Source organism: Clavelina lepadiformis, chromosome 1 (genome assembly GCF_947623445.1).
Source record: "Clavelina lepadiformis chromosome 1, kaClaLepa1.1, whole genome shotgun sequence".
Taxonomy (NCBI): Eukaryota; Metazoa; Chordata; class Ascidiacea; order Aplousobranchia; family Clavelinidae; genus Clavelina; species Clavelina lepadiformis.
The window spans coordinates 19,671,999-19,697,449 of NC_135240.1; the positions used below are offsets into that span (position 1 = coordinate 19,671,999).

Genomic DNA, 25,451 nt, shown 5'->3' on the forward strand with positions numbered 1-25,451 from the left:
CAAATGTTCTGGAACTGACTTTTGCCCCTTAAGCTCCCCCTGAAGTTTGATAAATTATCAAAAAGCCTTATTATTACTTTTTGTGTACATTCACCAGCTGTAGCCTGTAGCCCCTGCCGTTTAAAAGTTTTTCGTTGTTACAAATTGATGATTGATCAGATGAAAGTTGTCACTTTTGCAAAGTTGATTTGCTTATTTCTGACAAACAACAATCAACATAAACCTTGGTATTGTTTTACATGTTCAACTCTGTTTATTTGTGTGTTCATAAATTTAGTAAATGTGTTTGTTTTCTCCATAAGTCATTTATTTCTGTGCACAGACAGTTATACAGTAAAGTGAATAGGACTGTAAAAAATGAATTTATTGCTTGTGGATAGTGCTGGTTGAAAATATAAACACCAATGGATTTTGTAAGGAAGCTTGTTAGAGGATCACCTGCAGTGGTGGTAAATATGCTTTTGAATACTTATCTACCATAACCAGTTATCTAGTTCAGCGGTTGCCAAACTTTTTCTTTCTCTCAGCTTCCTTTGAGTACTTATGAACATTATCACCGCCCTAGTTAACCTAAAATTTACAAGTATTTCAAATGACCAAGCATTTCTATTAAGTGACGTTCAATACATGTCTGAGAAGGTACCAGCCCCCAGTTTGGATTCCACTTGTCTAGTTGATCTAGTACTCTGCTTACACAGTAACTAAAAATGCTGTTAGTATTACTGAGTATTATCTTTGACAAGTTAGCTATACTAAATCTTTAATTTAATGTCGAATCAAAGCAAAGTGGGTTTTAAAACTTGATCACTGGGCTCGAGCCATCACTGATAAGTATTTAGAACCCTCAAAAACCAAGAAATCGTCATATTTAAAAACAGTAGCTTACTAGTTGTTAGTCTCAGCTGGGTGAGGGATAAGTCCAAACTTAAGTTGACCTTTAAATGAAGTAATAGTTGTCAGTAAGCATAATGCATCTGAGGTTTTCACTAATATTTGGTGCTTAAACATTATTGCCAAAAATGTATGGAAAGTTTCCCGCTAATTAGGATAGAAGCAGCTTCGATTATGATGTCACAATATACAATCATCATGGTTGATGAGTGATGACTGGTATTTGGATTAAGTATGCTGAAAGCGGAAAATTGGTTAAGATGTTTTGAATAGAAAGCAACTTCGCAGCCAAACAATTAGCTTTAGTTGTCAAGGTGACATTTTCTTTTAGCATAGAAATCTGACATGTAACAGTACATAGTGTACTGGTGAAGCATTAGCGTCTTAATGGAAATTAATGATAGCAAACTAAACTAGAGCGAACAACCAAGCATGAGCTCAGTAAGCTGTCTCTTAGCATCTACAGACCAGTATCTTCTTCAGTATAAATACACAAAGTGTAAGGTAGGTTAGGCTTATTTTATACAAGATATTCATGTTACACACCTGAGTATGTTTTAAACCAGCTATGTCTAACCGAAATGTTTTTCAGGGCCAAAAGTGACATCATTTTTTATGAGGGCCGCACATTAAATAACTTACATTACTCGTAATTAAGTTTAACATTGTATACAATACCGAAGCACATTGTTGTAGCGACTCACTTGCTGCTGCAATTTCAAAAAGTAGCTCACACGCAAAGTCTATGCAGCTCAGCAATACGTAACGCTTGAAAGCTATCAGCCAGCTATAGTTGTGTGAGCTAGCCATATCTCTTTGGGTATGATTAGTGCGTGGCAGGTGAGCCCAACTCAACAACGCAAAGAGATGGATAGTCTGTACCAAAAGAGTAAACAAATAATAATAATCTTTATGTTAAAATGTTTTCCAGTTTCGATTTGGTTTTGAAACATTTCTTTATCTTACAGCCTTATTGCTGCATTGCAACATTAGCAGTTTGTTTTTAAAAGTTGTACTCCATAGCTAGTGGTTTTTTTCAGGTTGTAATAGTGTTAACAGGATATCAGGATATGTTTTTCAACCTTGAACGTAAAAATTTAATATATATGTAGGCTATTGCATTAATACAAATATTGTGATTCTCATTTTATTACTTTTCCTTAGATACTTCTGACTAATCAATTTATGTATATACATTTAATAACTAATCACTGGAGCACAGGTTGTTAATTGTAGAGCTGTCTCTCATTTTAGGCTTATTTGTCATATATATATATATATATATGTACATTACATTGAAAAACGTTATTTTGCATGAAAGCTGGCAAACCAATTTGGAACAAGTTTTGGTGTTTTTTAGTTTTAATAGCTACTATTAAATGAAATCCAAAAAGGCTGAAATCCAGAAGGTTTTACAGATATAATTACCCATGCTTATCTTTGATGCATTTTGAACAGGGTAGTCAAGGTCAAACCTCCCATAGTCTTGGTTTGGTCACTTTACGACGGCAATTTCGTGACCTCTGTTTTTCTCGGGTTCCATTAACACCTGCAGAACAGGAAGAAAAATTGTATACCATATTACCTCTGTTCTATAAGGTATGTATACAAGTGCCTTATTAGCTTTTGCAGTAAATGCAATCTCATAAATTTAGTATTTGACCTAGAGATTTTATTTCTTGCACAATACTTTCACTATATTGGGTTATCAGGTATTTCAAAACACCCCTGCTCAAGATATGAGAGAAAAATTTGGAGACGTTCTACAATTTTCAACACAGGTGATTATATTGTATTACATCACACAAAACGTTAATATTGTTAACAATTGTTGTGTTCAATCTATTAGCTATTAGGCTTTTATATACATATGGTTTGAAAATTTTCTTTGCAACCTTTATGGTTTGTTGTTTGTAAGGTTTCTCGGTTGATGGTATCGGAAATCAGAAAAAGAGCTTCAAATAAATCAACAGAACAAGCAAGTGTTGACATTGCACAGTTTCTTATGCCTCACTCAAGTGAAAGTTCCAGTCCTGGTTGGATGTTACTGAACACACTCTCATTATTAGCTGCTGGTGGACAGGTATAGATTCATTCCATGTTAACCTACAAGCGAGATACCATGTTTTCTTGCAGCAGTTTCAGTGAAGTTATAATGATTTTGCTTTCAATTGTGTTAATGAGTTTATCAAGACAGAGTTTTTCTCATTTTGCCTTTTTTGATCTAAAAATGATTCTTGTTTGCTAAAACTCTTACAGATTACTCACCTGTTGTTTTCATTGTATTGTCATGTTCCAATCAGTTGACATGTGCAAGAATGCGGTTCGAGCATTGTTAGCTGGTTACTTATTTTCACTTCTCGTAAATCTATTCACAGATTTCCTTGTGTTGTGGTTTTACCACAACATGGTGCTGTCTGTAGAAGAAAAAATATCATTTGGCTACAAAGAATTATTTCCAAATATATTTGGTTAATTTTTAACTTACGGTTCATTGTGTAAATAACATTTATTAAAGCGCTGGCCGCATGCATTAATATATGTGTAGAAATGTACAATTGGTAGAATGTCTGTGCCAGGTTGAATCATGAATGTACTTTGTTTTTCAGAGTATAGTGGACTGTATGACAACCATGCATTTGCCATCAACACTTGTTAAATGTTTATACATTTTCTTTGACTTGCCACCTGATGAAAACACTTTATCAATTGACAAACCCTTAAATACTGAAGAAAAGCTATTTAGCACAGATTCAAATATTGAAACTTTAGTTTCACGCAGTAATGATGTAAATTTCAATAGTTCAACAGAAAATAAACAAGATTTATTGCAAAAGATTTTTGTGCAGGTGAATAACATTTGAAACCACTTGTTCGCAACAGTTAGAGTAAGTCGTATAACTCAATTTTATTTTAGACACTTGTGCGATTGGGAGTTTATATTTCACCAGCAGAAGAGCTTTCCAGCAAAGATGATTTAGCTTTGGTTTTTTCTGCTGTTACTTCTTGGTGTTCACCCCACAATAAAAAGTGGAGATCTGCTGCTTCAGAAGTGTTAATAACAATATCTCGCCATGGTCTTTCCCACAATGTAGTGCAATACATAAGAAGTACACAACTTCTAAAATACTGTGGCTACTGGTTTCCTAACACAAGTCATCCTTTGATCATAGGAACAACTTGTTTTTTCGTTTATGATCTTTTCTAGGTAAGCAATGCATCAAAACTTGCATAAACAATCTTTGGAGAGCATCTGTCTCACTTGAAGAAAATCCAGCTGTCATTGTGGATGTTGATCTTGCTGAACAATTGCACTGCATACTGCGATTTATAAGCAATACCTCAGAAGTAACTCAGCTGCTACTAGATGATTTTCGACAATATCAAGGATATATCTTTGTAGGCGAATTTATCCTGAGGTTAATTTTGTTTGTGGTTGAAACTTCTTGTTTTTAGATTTCATTTGCGTATTCATAACCTTCACCAAATTCTTTCATTGCTACTCTGAGTAAGCCATCTGACCAGTAGCAATTCTTAAAAATATCCGTATATATAATTTATTTATAACATGTTTATACTTGAACTCTTCTTGAAATATGTTTAATGGATGCTATCTGGCGTTTTCTATAAATGAAACATTTAAATTTTTATGAATTTGGATTTTAGGTTGGAGGGTGCTGCAACTCAAAGTGATGTGCATTACAAAGCTTTGTTGAGTGTTATAGGTGCTGTAGAAAAATTAACAACCTGTGGTTTTAATGAAATCATTCCTGACCCTGTTATCAAATCATCATTTCAAAATGACTTTGTAACTCCTATACCCCTTGGAAAAGGTAAGATCGTAATGTGCATTGATTAAAGCTTGTCAGTAATTCTCCAAGTGCAAAATCTTATCTTTTGTGTACACAACAATGGAAGTTAGATTCTGATGACCTGATGCTTGTACTTCACAATCATTTATGTCATAACAACTTACCAAGGCAAAACAAATTTTCAGGGGAGAGTGTTCGCAACATTCAAGCCTTTCATGTGTTGGAAACATTGTTTACAAGATCTCGAACAACTCATTTAGCTAGAGCAGTGTTGGATGCAGTGTTTGCTGTGTATTGTCGTGACCCTGCGAATTACTTCATTCTTGAAAGTCTAAATACCATTTCCAGCTTTTCTGAAAAACTGTCATCAAAAAATTCAGAAATTTTGCCTCAGTAATCACAGTTTGTTGTTGAAAGTGTATTGAAATGTAAAAGTAGAAAACACCAGTAGTGCAGGTTTTGCAGCTATCGCATAAAATTGTTTATACTAACATATAAGTTTAGTATTTTAATTGTACGTGTGTAACCAAATGCTCATTCTAGATACTTTGCAATATTTGAATATATTTCATTAACTCTGGGCTACATTCCACGAAAAGAGCTTGTCAGTATCAGCTTGTTGTTGAAGACAGACAGGTATTACAGAAAACGATTTTGTTTAGGCTAACACTTTTTTATAAACTATCATTTGCAGGAATGTGTTAAGTTTATGGCGATATTGCTTGTGTATAAAAACTTATATTATAATTGATATTATGTAGTTCACTGACAATTGTTTTCAAATATGCTTGGATTATTTATAATTGAATTGGTTTGTAATTCTTCTACCTATTTCAAACTAGATTACTAGAATATACATTTACAGCAACTTAGAGTGTGGCATTGCATGCTTGAAGAGTTTATTGAAACTGATGGCAAGTAATTTTAAAGTATACAAAGATGTTTTTCGAGAAGTGGGAGTGCTGGAAATGCTTATCAACTGCCTTCATAGGTAACTTTAATGAAACAAATTTCTTGACTAGTACAATATTAATGACCAATTTTCTTTGTATGCATCTTGTAACTACTATTGCACCTCACAAAACAGATTGTAGACTTACTTTTTTCAGTTTGTTTTAATTGAATTGTGTTGCTAGGTTTTGTATAATTTTATTTTTACATAGTACAGTACCAAAAAGGTGTTCTACACACTTGTGTAATGCTGCCACTTTGCGTGTTTAATGGTAAATTTCTAAGAATTTGGATAGCTTGCCCAATCGAAGAGTTCATCGATTGCTAAAAACAACCTATCTTACAAGTAAATTTCTGGTGTTAGTTAAACGCTGTGATTTCAAAATTTTCAAGCCACAGAGAACCTTGAAATATTATTAAAGCTTTCAAGGAACTCATCAGAACTCACTATGAAGTTGCTAGCAAATAAATTGTACTTACAACAGATTGTCCGGCTATAACACAACTTTGCCAACTTTGTGTGTTGTAGTACAATTCCTGGTAGGCAATAAAATTCAGATTCAGTTATTGTTCATGTTTTGATGGTCCCATGATTTTTGTATTGTCTCATGGCAAATCATTGCAAACTTTATGCTTCCACAAAAGCCACTTAGTGATCTGTAGACTGTAGTGTCTGTAGTAAGAATTAATGGTAGTTAATAATTAATAGTGTTGATTTTTATGTATTGTTTTACATATTGATATTTTAGATATGGTGCTATGCTAAAAGCAGTTGACATGTCTCATGACCAATCTCAATATGAAGCTAAAAATGAAGTTTTTGATAAGTGTCACCATGAGTTTGGTACACTTACAATGGATATTTTGGTGGAGATGATCCAAGGCTCTTTCACAAATGCTGGTGAGTTTAGATCTTTAAACTAGCTAGAGCTGGAGTAGAGATGCTTGAATAGTATTCTTAATGATTACGATTTTTTAAAAACCTTTTGCTATATTTTTAGGAATATTTAGAGAGCTTGGTGGAGCTAGATGTGCTTTTAATACAATCTCATATGAGCAATGTAGATCATCTGCCTTGTCCCTGGTTGAAGCCCTGATCTTACAGCCGGCCGCTGAGAGCAATGATGATGACATGGGCACTTTGCTTGGGATACTAAGTACACTTTCTCGTGACAAGCTACAGCTTAAGATTGATATTTTGTTAAGTTTATGTAAAGTAAGTGATTTCTACAATAAAATTTTCTACACTGTGCTTGTGTTATGTTGTAGCTTAGCACTAATAATTTTATCTATTACTGGTTTGACAGTAATATTATGTTATTATAGTAATACAGTATTACTGTGAGCTTGGTGGTAATACTTTTATCTATTACTGTTTTAGTATTACTGCCTACTTAAGTTACTGTCAGTCTGTGAAATCTCAAGCAAATACCTATCATATTGCTCCAGTTTACTCATTTTGTATATGTGGGCATGTCTGACCCTCTGTCACAAGGTAGAAAGACTTTTTAAGAACGATTTCCAGAGCTACTAAACTTTCACTCAAAATAGAACCCACAACCAGGCAGATTAGGTATAACTCCTTTCAATTTTTTAATTAATCTCAGGGATTTGTGCTAGGGGCCAAAAATTGGTCCCGGGCCCTTTCTCCTTATTCAGCTTTTCAAGAGAAAACAGAATAAAAGTTTATGCAGACCTTAACAGTAGGACCAAAAGGATAGAAAATGTTGTTTAATTTCTTACAATTACCCGAGATAGGTTTGATCAAATGCAACGATTAAAACATTTGTAACATGAAAATAACATTCTTCTTTTTGAATTGTTTGGTCACTTTTGAATTAACTATGATGATAGCCAATTCCAAGATTTATAAAGTTAGTTCTCCTAATCATCATTTTGTAGCTAGCAAGCAAATAGCAGTAAATTACTGTTGCAGCAATATAATCATTGAGAACAATGGAGGTTGATAACATCACATGATTGTTTCTAATAATGCAATGCAAGAATAGCAAGGAAAAAAGCGTTGTCAAGGAAATATGAGAATCCCTTATTCTAGTACAAAGGTCGTGACCCGAATTTGAGTGATGAGGTCTTTTTCTTTGGCTCATGAAAAAGTTTTTTGACTTACACAGCCTGACTACCTTGTAAATTTTGTAAATCTGCTGCTACAACAAAATTTTGTTTGTTTCACCTATCTGCCTACGATTCTTACTGATACTCACATAGCCTAGCTGTGCATCGCAACTTTTCTTTTATTTCATCAATTTATACTGTTTTCTGATTCTTTTCACTATGCAAAGAAAATATGCTCAGAAAACATTTGAATAGCACGTTTTGTTTAAATACGTTCATAGATATATATATACTTTACATATAATACTGTACAATACAAATGTACATTAGAAATAAAATGTGAGATTTGACTTGAGTCAGATCAAGTCAATGCCTTCAACTAAAAAACTTTTCTGAGGTAATATTATGTGTTGCATTAAATTCATTAGGTCTACTACAATGTCACGGCTGTTTACAAATTAATCTGATTGATACCTTTTACAAAGAAGTGTAATTTTTTAGAAAAAGTTTCGGTTTTGTTAGAGAGAATTGTTTTGTCGTCACAACTGTCATAACATGATTCAAGTCATTCTGCACCATAACTCTAAGTCGATTCATATAGCACTTTTAACTCAAGCTATGAAAAAGTGTGACTCAAGTTGACACTAGTCATTACAACACTGGCAAGAAGATTGTCATACTAGTGATTGTATGTATAATTGCATTGGGTTTTTGCTCTGTTTTAATATTTTTACAAATTACAATTAAATCTTTTAACTAGGTTGTCCAAAAGAGCAAGGACTCGCGTGCCATGTTTCGCAATGTTGGAGGATTTATTAATCTTATTTCTATCTTTGTGAGCATGGAAGGTATGGACTTTTGCAGTTGAGGGTGTGACTTTTTATCTTCAATTTATGGTTAACTGAATTGCTATTTGAAGGCTGTTTGTCAAACTTACCTGATTTGTGGAGTCATATGATATCAGATGTCAGAGTTCTATTGAAGGTTACTATGCAAATTTTAGCAGTCACATTGCAATCTCCAGTAAATGAGCTATACTTTGAGACAGAGGTAAATTTATTGCCAATGTTTTAGATGTAACATTTAATGTGCTCTAAGCGTCTTTATTTAATGATTATTCAGTTTTCAGGTAAACTGAAGACATAACAGCTTATTTATATTTTTGGCAGATTGGTTATGGCAGTTTCATCAGTGCTGTGAAAGGCCTTGGTTGTTTTTCACAAACAGTCAATTTTCCAACTGCACCAGAAATGGAGCAAGTTGACAAGCCGGATTGTTTGATGACATCACTTGCTGACCATTCGTTCCCATTCCAGAAGAGGCAAGATGCAAACTCCCTAGAAAACATCATTTATATTTTTAAGCTTATTTATATGGTGGCTTGTGACTCATTTAAAGACGAAGTTCAAAGCAAAATTGAAAAACTTCAGCACAGTACCAGCAGAAGTTCTGAGTAAGTGAAAGTGTATTACGAAATTGTTAGCAATTTTATGTCTGCTTCTACAGTTTTTGTTCTTCAGTTAAGGAATTTACCAAGGATAAAATGAAATGTAGAGCGTATCTTGCATAAAAATACTTGATAAACAAACTGGTCATGGTTCATTTTTAGTTTGTCTGATGATTCACCTGTAAGTCTTAGATATGACATATGTGCAAGTTACATTCAACATCCTGAAATGGTGAAAGCAATCTTAGAACTTCTGACATGCATTTCATGTACAAGTTTACAAAAGAAGGTATTCAATGTTTTTATGATACATAGTCAGTTGTATATTCACAACAAACTATACTGAAATTACAGCTTTCAGTAGAATAGCATGCTGTCAACTAACAATGCTTTCCATTATGTTTTTAGGATGTTTTTACAGTGCAATATTATTTGTTAGAGGAAATTAATTTCATCTTAAATCTGGAAAGAAATGAGCAGGTATTCTTGTTAGCTTGAGGCTTTCCTAGCTGATAAATTTCACTTTTGACATTAATAGAACATTTTCATATTTTGTTTCAGATCATGAGTGAGGTCGGTATGCTTTCAACGTTATTGATATTTTTCGAAGATGTTTTGGTAGATGACAGTCATCCACTTAATCCTTCTTGCCAGAGATTACTGGAGAGACTTGCAAGACAAGCAGTATCTCCACAGGAGCTTCGGTATCTTTTTGATTTTTTCTGTTTTTTCTATCTTCTTATTTATCTCCATGTATAAATAGTAAATACTTGTTGTTAATCATAACATTTCAATAAAAATACAACAATAAGGGTAGGATTTGAATAATTTATGTCATGTACTTAGTATTTCCTTTCAGCGAAATGGTACAGTGTTTGTTTTATCATTATTGTTATAACACATGTTCATCTTGTTTAGTAAAATGCTGCGCTTGGGCAAGCCATTGCATTGCAAGGATTTGCTTATGAAAAATGGAGTTGTATCTCTAAGCAGAGTGAAGACTTTAGTTTCAATTGCAACTCCACGCAACATTAGTGTTAGTAATGATGTATCATCAGGTTATAAACCACTGCCAGCGTTTGTTGAGTTTGATTTGTCCGTACAGGTAAGTAAAGTTGGGTGTACATAAGAATATTTTATATGCTGTTTGCAGTGAAAGCCTGCAGCCAAAGTATAATGTAATGAGAGGTAATTTGCAATTTATTTTGCCACAATACCGCATAAACAAAATTTTTTTTTGTTTAGGGAAGTAGCCATTTATTTATTCCAAATATTTTTCCGCAACCTGCTCGCAGTCAATCAACAGTGGGTGCTCCTGTTGCTTCAGGTAAAGTAGTAATTATGCAGTTATTTCTTTTTGTGCTGCTATGGCATCTTTCTAATTTCTACATTGGTTTAACAATTCCCTGCATAAACAGATGAACGTGTGTTTCCACCAGCACATGGCATTTCCATCTCTGCTTGGATTTATATCGAAAGTTTTTGCAGCCTTCAACTTCATCCTATCAGAATTCTCACTCTTGAGCGACAGGTCAGGTTGCTTTCACATAATCAATTACCTTCTGTAAAATGTTTCTTTTGCTTCTTGTTTGTATGGGGCATATCAACATGACTTATGAATAATGTTAAAAAATTGGGCAAGTTTTTGGCAAAAACGTTATATATGTTTCTGTAATGAGTAATAAATTTATAAATCTTCATAGCTTTTCTGATTAACTTTCTTTTATTACTTTGTAGGTTATTACTACCCAACAGAGTTTTACATGTTTATACATTCATATATCTCCTAATCACAGAAAACTGGTTGTGTCAACAAATGAGCTAGATGTACTTGGGTTTGGTATGTTTTTCTAGATATATATGAGTTCCTTGTTTATAAACTTAGTATATGAAGTTTAGTTAGTTAAGTTTAGCTGGTTAAAGTAACGATTCCTTACAGATACTTGTATACAATTTTTGCTAGGTGCTGGTTCCCATGATGTTGAAGACTCGAAAGCCATTGCAACTTTTAGCATTGAACATCTTTGTATTGAAGGGCAGTGGCACCACTTGCAGATAACGCTGCAGCGGTCCACTGTTTTAAAGCACAGCAACATAACGGCCGTGTTTAATGGCAGTCTGTTGGGAGTTTCAAAAGTCAGTGTAAAACCTTAGGCTGTAGAGAGTAGCCATTATACAAAGTTTTGCTGATGACTTACCTTCCAGCCTTGTAAAACATTTTCACTTTAGGTTCGGTACATCCATAATAATCCAGGTGGGTCATCACAACAAACTCTAAATTCCCCATTTGCTGTCCATGCATGGGTCGGAACACCATCTCAGTTTAGCATTCGATCATCACTTGTTTGGAGACTGGCTTCATTGCGAGTGTTTGATGAAGTGTCATCTTTTGCCTTTAATACTGCTTCAATACAATACAATCTTGGTCCAGAATATACCGGAAATTATCAAAATGTTACCCTGCAAGGTTTGCTATGCTCTTCAATTTTCCTTTGTTATATGCTGCACCTTAATAAAATGTTTTCTTTTTAGATGGGAGTTGTGGACCACTTTTCACAGAAGAACACCTTTGTTTTTCCCTGCTGCCATCTTCCAGAGAAGTAGTTTCTTTTGCAACTATAAAACGGTCACCACGATCATTTGATCAAAAGCAGCTTTCAATAAAGGTTTTTTGTAGAAAAAATTGTCTAATATACGACAAGACTCCTTTGTTTTGACTTGATTTTTCACGTCGAAACAAAAAGCACATTGAATGTTAACAAATTTCAGTTGGGCTATGACAAAGATGATCAAAATGCTCCTCTAGATTTTTATGCCAATGCCTGCGTCCACGCACCTGGTGCTGCCCGGTCAATTGGGGCTTTTGCCGTTGGTAGAAAGTACAAAGATGCACCCAGATGCTTTGTGCCAGATAGCATTGGGTGTGTTTTACAGGTATTACTTTATTTTGTGATGGTGCTAATTATCTAATCTTTTTTGTTAAACAAGTTGGTAAACTTTTTTTTATAACTAATCTTCTATGTTTATGTAGTATTTTTTTTATTAAAATAGGTATATGTCCATTGTACTCTGCATGTATAGTTTGTATACTGTAGTACTTGTTTTTCGTTGTTCTACAGGATGTAGGTGGAATTTCGGTTGCACTTGAATTGGTAGCAATGGCATCTGATGTTGAAGGGTTGTATGCTGCTGTTAAATTTCTTGCATGCGTATTGAAAAGTGATGATCGAGCGATGCAAGAGATGGAGAAAGGAAAAGGTTACCAGGTAAGTTAAACTGACGTGTTTGTTGGTCATTTTGAGCCATCAAAAATATACCTGGCAGAAATATTAGTAATTGTAAGTTAACGCCAAACTCTCTTTCTTTTAGGCATTGGGGATGCACTTAAAAGAGAAAAAGAATTTGTTAAACACCCACATACTTCATCTTGCATTTTCTCTTGCCGGCACAATTGACACAGGCCAAGATTCAGAAACAATTGTATATAACTCACCAGCATTTGAGTATCTTCTCTCTGACCTTGAACTGTGGCATAATGCACCTGAAGAAATTCACAAATCCTTATTTGATCATTTTTATGAACTTTTAACAGACTCCAGGTATGTGATTTCTTGTCATTGTCATACATTTTAAAAGTATTTTTAGTTTATAGCATTGTTTTTGTTAAGTTTTGTTTTGTTTTTAAGTGATATTAAAGCAAGTCATGAACTAATGTGTGGCTTCGAGATGGTGCAGAATTGTGTTAACTTCATTTATTCTGACACATCCCTTTCACTTTCAACAATCACTTCCGTTTTAAAAGTTGTTCAAGCCATTTTCAATATAGATGTTCACTCTTCTGATCTAGTGTGGTAAATTCTTCAGTTGTATTTGTGATTTTATGGAATTTGTTTTGACAGTGATTACAAATTATAATTATGCTCATATTTGATGAAATATACTCTATTATATTCTCTCCGTAACTATCTTTCGAAATTTTTAATTTCAGTTTAGGTCAATTTGCTGTGAGCTTAATCACGCCTTCAACTGTGTCAGAAAATGAAATTGTGCTATCTGATGCAATCAGTAATTTTTCTGGTATATTTTTCTAATCTTTTTGGTGGTGTTTGTGTATATTACATTTTTTAATTAACTGATATTGACCATAACTTTTCTGTTTATTTACAGAAAACCCTCAATATCCTCTTATTTTTGATTCAACTGATTACAAACGGATTATCCATTTGAGAAATTTAATTCTTCAACTGTTTCTCAAATGTATTCAACAGGATTCAAAACAGGGCACAATGTATGACTTTTATTGTAAAGCCTATATTGCCATGAAGATTTTTTGTATACATTACTGGTCTGTGCTTCATGTAATTGTCGGATTGGCAAAAGTCTTAAACGCTCTTGTAATTTCGTTTTTATAGATTCTGTGAGAAAATTGAGCTTCATCTTGGTTTTGACTGGATTTTGTTGTTTCTCCAGTCTCACTTGCACTATTCAACGGTTAGAACATCATTGCACTTACTGTTCACTGCCTTACAATGTTCTTATCAGTTGTCAATTCCAAGTAGCAGTGCTACCATGTCCACCCCTGCATCATTACCTACAACATCACTGCCAAGTTATTCTCCAGCCTTAAGCTTAATAGATAGATTTCGTTCTGGTGAAAACTTTGGCGGCTGGTTGAAAGGTACTGATATCATGCTGGATAAAAAGGAAGAGTCACTATTAGGTGAGTTGAGAAGATAACTTCTTGATTCTCATTTACATTGAATGTCAGTGGTCTACTTTCAATTGTATTGATATACATGTTAATGTTTATGGTTTTCTGTCAAAGAAATTATCTGCTTAACCTTTTTGAAATTTGTGTATTCTTTTGAAGAAGTTAGCTTATATAGTTAGTGCAGACATTGTAAAAATGTTAATAGTTAAAGCTCATTGCCCTGGAACTAAATGAAATATGTCAAACATCTAACAAGTAGTTTATTGATTATTTTATTTACAGGCTTCAATGTGCGTACAGTAAATGATTTTCCTGGTGGTCGTTGTCACCCCACTGTCTGCCGTGATGCTGTACCAGTTCCAGGTTTTCTTTCTTTGCAACATCTTATGTCATATCATGCTAATTGCAATGAAGTGCTTGAGTTACTTATTAGGTTTGCTGTGGCCCAGTACCAGTCCAAATCAGACATGGATGTAAGTTTTTTTCTTAGTTTTATGTCATCTAAATAGTTTGCTAAACGCAGGTGGACATAAATTATGTAAATTTGCTTACACCATACATGCCTATTAACACATAAGATAAGTAGTTGTTGTGAATATTTTTACTTTAGCAAATTATTTTCATAGAAATATCTTTTTAGTTCAACGTGGACAGCATAAAAGTTTTTTTATCAAAGCACCAATCTCTGCTAGACAGTAAAGAAAAGCAGCTAAGCTCAGAGGTTCTTCAAATTCTCTGTTTGATGCTGAGACAAATTTTGCATCAGGCTAGTAAAAACTATACATTTTTTGTTGTAATGTTTTTTTATATTTTTGGACTACAAGATATTTTTCAAGAAATAAGCTACTATTTTGATCTATCATTATCTTCTATTGTTTGCTAATGTTTTCAAATTTTTTGACAGAATTGGAAAATGGCTGATAAATCATTGTGGATTTTAACATATCCGCCCATTATAATTGAAACATTTGAGCAATTGTATGACAATGACACTACTCAACTTTTCTCTGTGTTTATGACATCATCGTTGATCACTGCCCTTGCTGTGACATTGTTCCCCCCTGACCAAATCATTTCATGTTCCATGGTTTGCCTATGATTTATTTTAGTTTCAGTGCTTCCCTGTTTAAATTATTTATTAATTGATCAAACAGATACCATGTGTAGAAAATTCCACTATACCTAATGCTTACTATGCAACGTACTCTTGATTTGCTTCACTATAAGGCATTTCATATGGTTTTGAAATTGATTTGATCATTTATGCATAGTAATCCATTTTCTGTAGACTGTCCAATCATCACTACAGCCTTCCATGCAAGATCTTCTTAATCAATCGGGTCAGCATTCCGATGACAAACTTTCAGACCATCCCAGTTCAAAAGCTGTCATACAGTTGATTGGAAAGATTTTGTGGGATTCTTTAACCACCAACAAAAACAAAGCAAATATCAGTGTTATAGATATGCTATTTGAGGTACACAATAATACAAATTATGTACGTAAGTTTTGTAATATTTTAAATCAAGAAATGAAAATCGTTTTTTTTGTATTTCAATCTAGAAATAATCCTTTTATAACATGTTACATGTAAATGGGATGCCTGGAATACTTTGTTTCAGATTTCTGTTGAAAAATGCTCAGCATCTTGCCATAAAGAATACATCACTGATATTATCTTGCATTTTATTGAACCTTACACATTATCCAACATTGAGGAAAATGTTAAATCGTACCACAGTGCTACTAATATCACATATTTAGCATCACGCATTGTGGATAAAGTCTGGCAAAGTAAGTTTTCTAGAGTTGGTTCTTTTGAATGCTTTAAGTTCTAATGTAACCAATTGTGTACATATTTGCTTTCAAGGAAAAGATTTTGGTAAAATTCTTGTTATCTTATTGTCTGTATAATATGCATTGTATGCAGATATGTTCACAGATGACTGTAAGAAGATTTTTTATTTTATTGCCAAGTTAATAGCACTGTGTCAGAACAAGCGTAAGTACTTCAACTACAAACAGCTGTATAACATGGCAATAAATTTGTTTATAGCCATGGATTAAAAAATCATGTTAGTCAAGGTGGGGATAGTGTAAGTTGCATCTACAAAAATGTTGTTTTTCAGCAAGCGTTCATGCACTTACTAGTCTCTATCGTAGTCTTGTTCGACTGATGCTCCATCAGTTGTCAAGAAGGCATTCTTCCATCTCAGAGCAAATGGTAGTTCTTGATGCACTACATTGCCTTACAACTAACCGGTGTGTAGATAGTTTCGTAGATTTTATTATTCAATAGCATTGTTTGTACTGGTAATTTTGTGCAAATGGCCTATTCTTTACCAAACAAGACGTATGCATTACATATCTATTTTTGATATTTTTCAGTAATGTTGTATTTGGTGCAAAATTTCGTGACCCAATGTTTCTCTCCTGCCTTTGTCATTGCTTGTTTATGATCTCAGGCGATAGGTAAGTTTTTATCACTTTGAAATATGACTAAAACTTTGCTGAAGAGACAATGATTGTTGACCAGGCTCCCACCCGATCTAAATCTAATAAAAGTGCTGGATGACCATTTCTTCAATAACATGCCGAAAATAACTAACCATGTTTGTGTGTTGACTATTTTCTAGTGGAGGTCAAGAGTTTGGAATAGAAGCTGAGCAAAGGCTGACAACTTGGCATGTACCAGATATACAGAAAAAGAGCTCAACTTCCTCAGTGACAGACGGTAACACAAATTTTGACTGCCATTTATTTTCTTATACTGGTTGGTAACTGTTCATTATAAGATGTAAGTTCTGCAGAAATTCCACAAGAATATATGCTTGGGACTCCAAACACACCTCAAGCGAAAGGTCAAAAATTACTAACTAATGCTTCAGCAAGGTTGTGGAGTGAACTGGTCTCATCAAAAAAGGATATATTGGCTGAAATTTTTAAGGTTGCTTAATTTAATAATTTTCTAACGCTTTTGCCTTTTCGTGTAATGTAAATATCAGTATGTGATACCAAACACTAGAAATATGCTCCTTTAGATCAGTTTTCACGATCTCGGTTCCGAGCAATCTAATCTGGATTCAGCTCGTGTTCAAATTCGAGAAGCTGCAGCAAAAACTTGGGCAGTTTACATTACCTTGGAGAAAAAAGGAGCAGTTGGTGACCCCAAGGATTCACCTCAACAACAGGTTCATACATTTTACCACAACTCTTAGCGAATTATGCTAATCTGTATAATGATTGCATATGAAATAGGTGAAGTATGTTTTTATTTATTGTTTTTGTTAGAAATTGATGAAGCGCATGAGTACAGTAGTACTGGGTGGTACACGGAAGCAAAAAAAAGAACTTCCATCAAAACTTGGTAAAAACATCACTATTCAGGTATGTTGAATCAGATATTCTACTACGTACTTGATTCCTTTATTTCAACAAATTCATCTCACCCCAGTTTGTAAACTTGTATATGCTTCATGGCTGCAATGTGAGTCAGTAAAATAAGTGACAGGTACTACACTTTGCAGTTTTTTTAGGTCATGCTTTTTTGGTAACTATTTTGTAGTCTATTATTTTTTATTTATTACTACTACAGTAGTACCTAATGTTTTATCCACCCCAGAATTATTGAAATAGCTTATACCTTTTTATGTATAATCCACTAGTTGCACAGCAAAATGAGTAACCGGACAATTTACTTGATATTTTCGTGGGCTTAGTTTAAATCAGTTTGTAGTATACACTGTACAGCTTTTGCAAACAGTTAATATTACTTCCAATTAGCAGCTAATATCATTTGAATTGGTGTTTCTCAAAAAATCCCTTAGTTTTTTTCTTTAGTACAGATGTACTGGAAAAGCTTGTAATATGACGAACTTTAGTTAAGTCATTTTCAATTTTAATTAGCTTGATTTAAAAAGCTTCCCAGGGGATTAAGACTTGTAAAGAATTCTAAGTTTGCAAAATTTTTACATCGGATAGGTCTAGGGGCTAGACCTGCGCAGTAATTTTTCTTATTGTGATATAGTATGTGTATCAGCAGTAATTCAAAGCAGGTGTGGTAGAAAAGATTGGGCCCCTTAAAAAATTACTGTTATTAAGTTAATTTTTACACCTGTCCAGTTTTAACAAAAGTGACAGCGCAGTGCTTGTCGGAAAGAAGTTATTTGTCGCAGTTTGTACTAATGAAATTCTCAGTAAATAGTAAACGCAATATTGATTGCAACTCTGTTAAGCTGTTAAAGAAAACAGCTCAAAGGTTATGTTCAGTTTAAATTTTTTCTGAAGCTTTGTGGAAAAGAGCTTAATCTGTAAAAAGAAAACGTTTCTAAGGGTCATTTGGTTGAAACCATACGATTGCAAGTTTGCGTAATCGTTTCTTCATGTTACTACCTTACCATTTACTGCAATGCTATGCTTGGACTACGCGGTTTTAAGACACCAAACGGCATTACAAGAACAGTATTTTAAGTTGACGCTTTTTTCCACTTGAACAAAAATAGTCTCGCAGTATGCACAGTTGGTAAAGCTCGTTTGCTTGTTTTCATGCGAAGTTAAGCCTTTCAAATAGTTAAGTCTGATGGGCTGTCGTACTTGATCAAACACTGTGTTCAAAGCAATACTTTTAAAAACCCAGTATCGTTATGACAAAAACCTTTTCGACATTTAACGTCTTTACATAACTTGACCCTGCGTGTAAAACTAATGTTGTTTTATTCAACTTGTATTTTATTTAACTTGGTGTTGGTGTTGGCTTGGCTTCGTCTGGTCGCTTTCGGTTAAATGTCTTTTTTTGTTGGATAGTTAATTCGTGTGGTGTTGCAATAACGAGAGTGCTAACCAAGCGTCGTACTGAGACATGGACAATATTAACATAGACATTTATTTAACGCTTTGACTTCGCACATTTTTCTAAATTATTAGCTGTAAATGCAACTTATCCGTAGAAAACAGAAATGAATATGAACACAACATGGTGGTTTATTAGTGAAACGAAATATAAAGTGCTTGCAGCGGTATTTCTCTGGTCGTTACGATGGTAACTGATTTATAATGACTTCTCACTATTACATCTGAATGTCGCGTTTTCTGTCAGCTTCTCACACTTTCCCATCCTGTCGTTATTCACTGTTGTCCAGTGGGGTACTAGCTTTTCTGAGAAGGTTTCTTTCAGTCAGTTGCAGAGAAATTATTTTCGTTTTGTTCCATCCCACAAAAAAATCCCGCCAGCTGTGTTGTTTGTTTTCACGAGCCTTTTGCTGAAGACAGTGTCGCGATGACGTCAGCGTCTTTGCGCTGAACATCAACTAACAAGATAAAACGACGACTGCACTCCAGACATCGAATGGCTCAGTGAGCGCGACCGGCTAAACTGTCTTGTACTATCGGCTTGTTCAGGTCTTTTCTTCTCGTTTAACGCTAAAAGTAGCCATATTTTACCATACGCGAGGAGGCAAAGTAATGAATTACTGTGATCGTAAAAAGTTGGTGTAAGAGCAGGCCTTTGGACCGTTAATCATAGCACGTGGTGTCTGACTGTATGATCGACGTGTCTAAGCGTTCTGTCGAGTTGAAACTTTTTGTTATCACCAGCGCAACCAACTTCTAACGCCTGAGGCCAGCTTAGTCTGAGTAAGCCTATGGCTTACTTACAGAATGTGATGTAAGTGACTGTAGTTTGTTTGACGATCTTGATTAACAACATAAGCTGTTAGGGGTTTGTACGGAAATGCCAAAAAAGGTTTAATGTGATGTTCTGTGGAAGGTGCAATTACCAGTACTATTTTGAATATGAAAGCCTTTTGTGAGGAAATCGGTGAAGTTTGGTATCTGCTTGATTTAAAAAGAACGAACCTATTTACTGCTAGCGTGAACATTTTTTGATGGGCATAAGCGAAGAAACTAGCACCATGTTTCAGTTCAAACCACTTCGCTTCAAGTCTCAATCAGCTCCAAGTTCTGCACAGGCAAGTCCGAGTCAGCCATTCTCTTTTCCATCCTTGTCAGCTTCATCATCTCCTTTTGAGTGGATGACAAGAAAACGCTCCCTAAATTCTACCTCGGATTCTAATATGAGTATTGCCTCACCTTCTTTGCAAAGGGATAGTCCAGTAAATGCTATGGTAAACATCATTGAAGATTTCAAAAGAGATTTGGAACTTGCTTTTAGATTGCGTGATGTGTATATTTTGGAAGAGGAGAGTGGATATACCATTTTACAGGTTACCTTTTTAGAGATAAAAAATTTAATTGAATATATGCATTAAGGAGTTCAGCTTACTTCTCTTAGTCTTGTAGGCTTAAGAATACCAATTAGGATCACATAGCAATAAGATTTTTTTCGGTAGTTGTGTGTATTTCATTACGCAATGAGTTATCAGAAGCAGTATTTGGCCCGAATCTATCTCCGAGATTTGTATGTGTTAAAGAAGCAAAAATGGTTGATATGCGTGTGTAATAATCGGATTCATGTTTGGTTTGGTATATTTTCAAAGTGCCGTGAATTTTTCCACAGAGAATGAATAACAAGCTTGTCACTAATGGCAAGATTTTCTGTGTTTCTTGTTTTGACATCAGTTTGTTTTTTATCTGTGTATTATATAATTATGCTGTGAACATTTATCTAGCGATAGGGTATGCTTCATGAATTTGAGTTCTTTACTTTACTGGTAATTATACCAATGTCTTCTTATAATAAGCGTTAATGGCCATGGTATATGGTATGTCTACAACATGCACATAAAATTGTTATCTTTGCTGAACCATTGATGTTTTATGTTTATGTTATATTTTGGGAACAGGACAGGCATCTTTGGACTCTCAATCACATTTCAGTTGTCCAGAGCTTGGTTCGTTTGCAATATGACGAACATGAACAGGTATGATATTATATTATGCACTTAATGTTTCAGGAATCTTTGTGTGAACTATGCCAAGAAGATTATATACAGTAGAATTTGCTTAAATCACCAACTTAATGGGGAACAGAAAAAGTGGCGGCTTATGCAAACTGGTGATATGTACATAGAATAGCCTCCTAATCTAAATCTGCTTAACAGGCGCTACCTTGTTTCTAACAGCTCTAGGCTGCTACAATCATAACCTGCTTGATGGTTTTCTGAAAACAGAAAACAACTTTTCACTCGATAGCAAATGCAAAACTTCACTAAAAAAACAACATTCTCTATGCACTATAGCTAGTTTCATTCTCGTCGTCATTATGTAATCTCTGGCTAGGCCACTTCATCTGACTGTATCATTGCTAACTGAAGGAAAACTAAAACTGATAAAAACAGTCTAATATGACAAGGTTTCTGGGTCCTTCATAAATGTACATTGTGACTTACAGTAATGTTGTGTAACGTTAACAAGGATTGCAGACAGATTATTTTTTACATTTAAAAACCAAAGTTTGGAATTGTGTGAAGTGGTCCATCGTGTGTTCTTGCATAAATTATGTTATAAGTAGGTGAGATTTCCTTTTGTAGGAGCAGAACCACTTGACAAAATATGCTAAAAAAGAATGGGAACAAATGTCTGCAGAACTGACAAGGGAGCGTGGCGTATGGGGTCCAGCAAATGAGGAAAACCTAACCAAGTGGACACTCGATTCCACAGAAGGGCCATGCCGTATGAGAAAAAGAATGATGAGGGATGAAATGTTTTACATACGTTATCCACATCGAATGCAAATACAGCTTGAGAGTACAGTAAGCACATTGTCAGCCTGAAATATTGATATCACATATGTATGATGTATAAGATGTTATTATGCGTATTAGCCCGAGTATCAGTAACCAGTTATATTCTGTATTATTTCCCGATGATCATAGTTGCTGATAATTATGTCAGTTCAGTTGTGGTAATATTCAAATTTAATTTAGCTTTCAAAACATAAAAAACCAACCAGCCAAGACAGCTGGGAGTATTATCGAAGGATCAATTACCTATCTCCTTACTTTGATGGAGACAATCAACGTTCAGAGAAATGTGTTGACAAAGAACCAGAAGCAAGACAATCAACTGAAGGGGATATTTCAGAGAAAGATTCTTCTGGTGAATGTAACTTTTATGGAAAAGCTTATTTTTTAATTTATATTCTTTTTTCTTACTTGCAGTAGCATAAATGTCTTTAAAAATGGTTTTTATTTTGATAGCATCTGACACTGTTGAAGATGAAGCAGTTATATTGAATGTCTGCTTGAACTGTCAACCAAATCAGACAGAGACATCTACAAAAATTCACACACTCAGTGGAAGGGAAGCTGTTGCCTGTGACATATGTGGACTTACTTTTGAACATAAAAATCAAGAGGGTCAAACCAATGAAGATGCAAATTCTGAAATTAACACAAATCCTGAACAAGATAATTCTACCACCAATAACAACGAACCTCAGTCTAAGGTTCCTGAACAAAATGGTGCAACACTAAAGCATGCTAGTGACATGGTGACATCAGATTCCCTTTCAAGTATTCCTGATCAGACAGCTCAGGAAAAAGACAAGCATGACAATCAAACCATTCTCAAGCTCTTGGAAACTGGTGAAAAAATTAGGTAGGCACTGTTTTTTTCTGCTAATACTGTTCAATAAAGAAATTTTTAATGGTAAAAATATAGTTCAGTGTATCTGAGTGGTGTATATTGTTAAAGCAACTGAAGAATTTTAATCTTTATGTTGGTAGCATTGCTTTACAATAAACATGTGTCACCAAGGTGTGCCAAAAGTTGAATTTGTGTTGTATTGGTATTAGTTATAATATATATGTTCTTCATTCGAATGTTGTTTGTTGTGTTTCATGTAGGCACATGTTCAGATCTGCCCGCGTTCAAGGTCTAGATGTTCATGAGGGTTTATTGCTGTTTGGCCAAGACCATTACTATATTATAGATGGATTTACCATGTTAAAAAGCAGAGAAATACGAGATATTTCATCTTTGCCTGGCGAGTAAGTCAAATAACTCATAATGATAACATTGTAGAAAGAGCTATTGGTGTTAAAAACCCTTTGGTTTTGTGTTATGTTTATCATTGTAACTATATTGTCTACTTTTATGTTTTTGGATAATACAGGCATGAACCAATCATCCCTTCTGCTTCATTGCCAAATCAAGATTCAGTGAAAAACGATTCTTCATTTTCTGATCGAATGTGCAGCAAGTTTTCATATGATGATATTCGTGAAGTTCATAAAAGAAGATATCTTTTACAAGTTTGTTTTTGATTGCGGTGTCTGTTCATGTTTGTAATACTTTTGTGTATGTATTAATTTTTATTTTTTGGTGACCACTCCTGTGTGTATGACATAGGATGTACTTTTCAGAACATTGCTTTAGAAGTCTTCAACAAAGATGGAAGTAATTGTTTACTTGTGTTTCCGCAAGGAACAAGAGTAAAAGTTTACAACAAGTAAGAAAACATTACCTGATACTGTTGCCCATAATAATTAATAATGCAGATCATGTTTACCAAGTTATTGTGTTGAAGATGTTTACTTTAATATACTTCTTGATCAATGTACAGTGTGCATGGTCACTGAATATTATGTTGCACTTCATTTATTCCATCAATTCTTAAATAGGTTTTTGTCCTTTGCAAAGACATTATCTGATGGTGGAAAAGATTCTATATCTGGGCAGAGAAGTGGATTGAGTGTGGAACAGCAGGGTCCTGCCTTGTTAAGTAATTTTATTGGAGAGAAAACTGTTACAAGTCGTTGGGAGGTGAAACTTTTGTTTTGATATTTACTGTGAACTTTTTGCGAAACAATTATGAGCTCTTAGATAAATATTAGTAGCCGCTAATAATAATTACTATTTTTTTAATGACAGAGAGTTAACATTTGTTTAACTTGGACTTTGCATACATTAATTCATCGTGTTTCTTTTTTGTATTTGTCACTCTAACAGAGAGGTGAAATTAACAACTTCCAGTATCTGATGCACTTGAACACACTAGCTGGTCGGTCGTACAATGACTTAATGCAGTATCCCGTGTTTCCATGGATTGTAGCTGACTACACATCTGAGGTATGAAGCTTTATCAAATGCTGATCTGCTGAAGACATTGTTGTATAAATTAAGCTATGATTTATATAATAACACCCATTTGGCGACTCCTCTATTTCGTGCTCACGCACTAAATGCTATGCTGATTGTGCACTTAAAACACAATACCAGTGCATATGAAACAAAACGCACACAATAATTGGAGGCACAATCTAGCTGATGTGCCCAGTTACGAGTAACACTGAAGTCAATTTCATGACATCATTTTGTCTTTAAATTGTTTCATATTTTATGATGTCTATTTTCGTTCAAGAATACAATACTGCAAATGTTGTTACTTCTAGCAAAACACGACGATTATTTTGGCAATATTCCTAACTTTGATTTCAATTTTCTGTTAAGGTTCTAGACCTGACAAACCCAGCAACTTTCCGAGATCTTAGCAAGCCCATGGGTGCTCAAACTCCATCTAGATTAGAGCAATATAAGAAAAGGTATCGAGACTGGGACGAACTTGGAGGTACTTGTTTGACTCCCCATATTTCTCATTCTAATCCTAACTACCCTGAAAACCATAATAACAGTTTTGACGTTTACTTCATGCAGGGGTTGATACACCACCTTATCACTATGGAACACATTACTCGTCTGCAATGATCGTGGCTTCATACTTGGTTAGAATGGAGCCGTTCACGCAACATTTCTTGCGATTGCAGGTGTTTGCGTTGTGCGTGGTGTTTTAACTGCACATCATTAAACACAGCCTCATTCAAATGATTCATTTTTGCAACACGATAACGCCTGCTGCACTTATTACTTATCTGCCATACTTACTTCTACACATATCCGTTAAGGGTGGCCACTTTGATTTGGCGGATAGAATGTTCCACAGCATCAAGGACAGTTGGATATCGGCAAGTCAAAAGAATATGGCCGATGTGAAGGAACTTATTCCGGAATTTTTTTACCTGCCTGAATTTCTTTTGAACACGAACCGATTTGACCTTGGTTGGTAATGTTGGAAAATAGGGAAGCGAGATGATTCATCCCACATTACTTCTGGTTTCTTTCATTCAAAAACAATTATTAAACAATTAGAGCGCACTGATGATTCAATCACGCTATGAGCTAAGGACAAGTTTTATTTGTTTATTCTTGGCATAGGTCAAAAGCAAAACGGAGTGAAGCTTGATGACGTCGTTTTGCCACCGTGGGCGCGTGGAAGCCCTCACGAGTTTATTCGAGCTCATCGTGAGGCACTTGAGTGTGATTACGTGTCCAGTCACTTGCATGAGTGGATTGACCTTATATTTGGGTAAGAGAATCGTATCATACATGGCGACCTATATAATGCAAATGTTTACTAAATTATTTTAAATTTTCAATGTGATGTTATCTACAGCTATAAGCAGAAGGGCGAAACTGCGTTAGAAGACTACAATGTATTTCATCATCTTTTTTACGAAGGCGAAGTTGACATCTATTCAATAAAGGATCCATTAAAACGGAACGCTACCATTGGCTTCATAAATAATTTCGGCCAGGTACATATAGCACT

At 34.6% G+C, this 25,451-nt stretch overlaps 1 protein-coding gene across 1 annotated transcript in view; it reads left to right on the top strand.

Moving 5' to 3' along the window:
* The first annotated feature begins 289 nt into the window (after positions 1 to 289).
* Positions 290 to 25,451, top strand: part of LOC143471726 (WD repeat and FYVE domain-containing protein 3-like) — a 28,297-nt gene continuing 3,135 nt past the window's right edge. Inside the window, exons 1-59 of the mRNA XM_076969911.1 lie at positions 290 to 449; positions 2,350 to 2,490; positions 2,604 to 2,672; positions 2,810 to 2,974; positions 3,501 to 3,740; positions 3,809 to 4,001; positions 4,100 to 4,310; positions 4,558 to 4,724; positions 4,889 to 5,096; positions 5,247 to 5,339; positions 5,569 to 5,694; positions 6,404 to 6,555; positions 6,656 to 6,870; positions 8,488 to 8,575; positions 8,647 to 8,777; positions 8,897 to 9,180; positions 9,337 to 9,463; positions 9,583 to 9,654; positions 9,736 to 9,878; positions 10,093 to 10,279; positions 10,420 to 10,501; positions 10,593 to 10,705; positions 10,912 to 11,014; positions 11,138 to 11,310; positions 11,404 to 11,641; positions 11,707 to 11,840; positions 11,944 to 12,108; positions 12,294 to 12,440; positions 12,544 to 12,773; positions 12,861 to 13,025; positions 13,163 to 13,251; positions 13,342 to 13,462; positions 13,587 to 13,894; positions 14,168 to 14,358; positions 14,526 to 14,651; positions 14,790 to 14,972; positions 15,174 to 15,362; positions 15,508 to 15,679; positions 15,816 to 15,887; positions 16,015 to 16,147; positions 16,274 to 16,357; positions 16,522 to 16,619; positions 16,696 to 16,832; positions 16,927 to 17,076; positions 17,177 to 17,272; positions 20,686 to 20,763; positions 21,373 to 21,594; positions 21,769 to 21,940; positions 22,042 to 22,441; positions 22,690 to 22,833; positions 22,959 to 23,097; positions 23,209 to 23,294; positions 23,467 to 23,608; positions 23,795 to 23,914; positions 24,296 to 24,413; positions 24,500 to 24,609; positions 24,748 to 24,901; positions 25,058 to 25,208; positions 25,296 to 25,437. Coding sequence (XP_076826026.1) covers positions 405 to 449; positions 2,350 to 2,490; positions 2,604 to 2,672; positions 2,810 to 2,974; positions 3,501 to 3,740; positions 3,809 to 4,001; positions 4,100 to 4,310; positions 4,558 to 4,724; positions 4,889 to 5,096; positions 5,247 to 5,339; positions 5,569 to 5,694; positions 6,404 to 6,555; positions 6,656 to 6,870; positions 8,488 to 8,575; positions 8,647 to 8,777; positions 8,897 to 9,180; positions 9,337 to 9,463; positions 9,583 to 9,654; positions 9,736 to 9,878; positions 10,093 to 10,279; positions 10,420 to 10,501; positions 10,593 to 10,705; positions 10,912 to 11,014; positions 11,138 to 11,310; positions 11,404 to 11,641; positions 11,707 to 11,840; positions 11,944 to 12,108; positions 12,294 to 12,440; positions 12,544 to 12,773; positions 12,861 to 13,025; positions 13,163 to 13,251; positions 13,342 to 13,462; positions 13,587 to 13,894; positions 14,168 to 14,358; positions 14,526 to 14,651; positions 14,790 to 14,972; positions 15,174 to 15,362; positions 15,508 to 15,679; positions 15,816 to 15,887; positions 16,015 to 16,147; positions 16,274 to 16,357; positions 16,522 to 16,619; positions 16,696 to 16,832; positions 16,927 to 17,076; positions 17,177 to 17,272; positions 20,686 to 20,763; positions 21,373 to 21,594; positions 21,769 to 21,940; positions 22,042 to 22,441; positions 22,690 to 22,833; positions 22,959 to 23,097; positions 23,209 to 23,294; positions 23,467 to 23,608; positions 23,795 to 23,914; positions 24,296 to 24,413; positions 24,500 to 24,609; positions 24,748 to 24,901; positions 25,058 to 25,208; positions 25,296 to 25,437 — 8,934 coding nt within the window. The 5' untranslated portion in view covers positions 290 to 404. The remainder of the gene's footprint in view (positions 450 to 2,349; positions 2,491 to 2,603; positions 2,673 to 2,809; positions 2,975 to 3,500; positions 3,741 to 3,808; positions 4,002 to 4,099; positions 4,311 to 4,557; positions 4,725 to 4,888; positions 5,097 to 5,246; positions 5,340 to 5,568; positions 5,695 to 6,403; positions 6,556 to 6,655; positions 6,871 to 8,487; positions 8,576 to 8,646; positions 8,778 to 8,896; positions 9,181 to 9,336; positions 9,464 to 9,582; positions 9,655 to 9,735; positions 9,879 to 10,092; positions 10,280 to 10,419; positions 10,502 to 10,592; positions 10,706 to 10,911; positions 11,015 to 11,137; positions 11,311 to 11,403; positions 11,642 to 11,706; positions 11,841 to 11,943; positions 12,109 to 12,293; positions 12,441 to 12,543; positions 12,774 to 12,860; positions 13,026 to 13,162; positions 13,252 to 13,341; positions 13,463 to 13,586; positions 13,895 to 14,167; positions 14,359 to 14,525; positions 14,652 to 14,789; positions 14,973 to 15,173; positions 15,363 to 15,507; positions 15,680 to 15,815; positions 15,888 to 16,014; positions 16,148 to 16,273; positions 16,358 to 16,521; positions 16,620 to 16,695; positions 16,833 to 16,926; positions 17,077 to 17,176; positions 17,273 to 20,685; positions 20,764 to 21,372; positions 21,595 to 21,768; positions 21,941 to 22,041; positions 22,442 to 22,689; positions 22,834 to 22,958; positions 23,098 to 23,208; positions 23,295 to 23,466; positions 23,609 to 23,794; positions 23,915 to 24,295; positions 24,414 to 24,499; positions 24,610 to 24,747; positions 24,902 to 25,057; positions 25,209 to 25,295; positions 25,438 to 25,451) is intronic.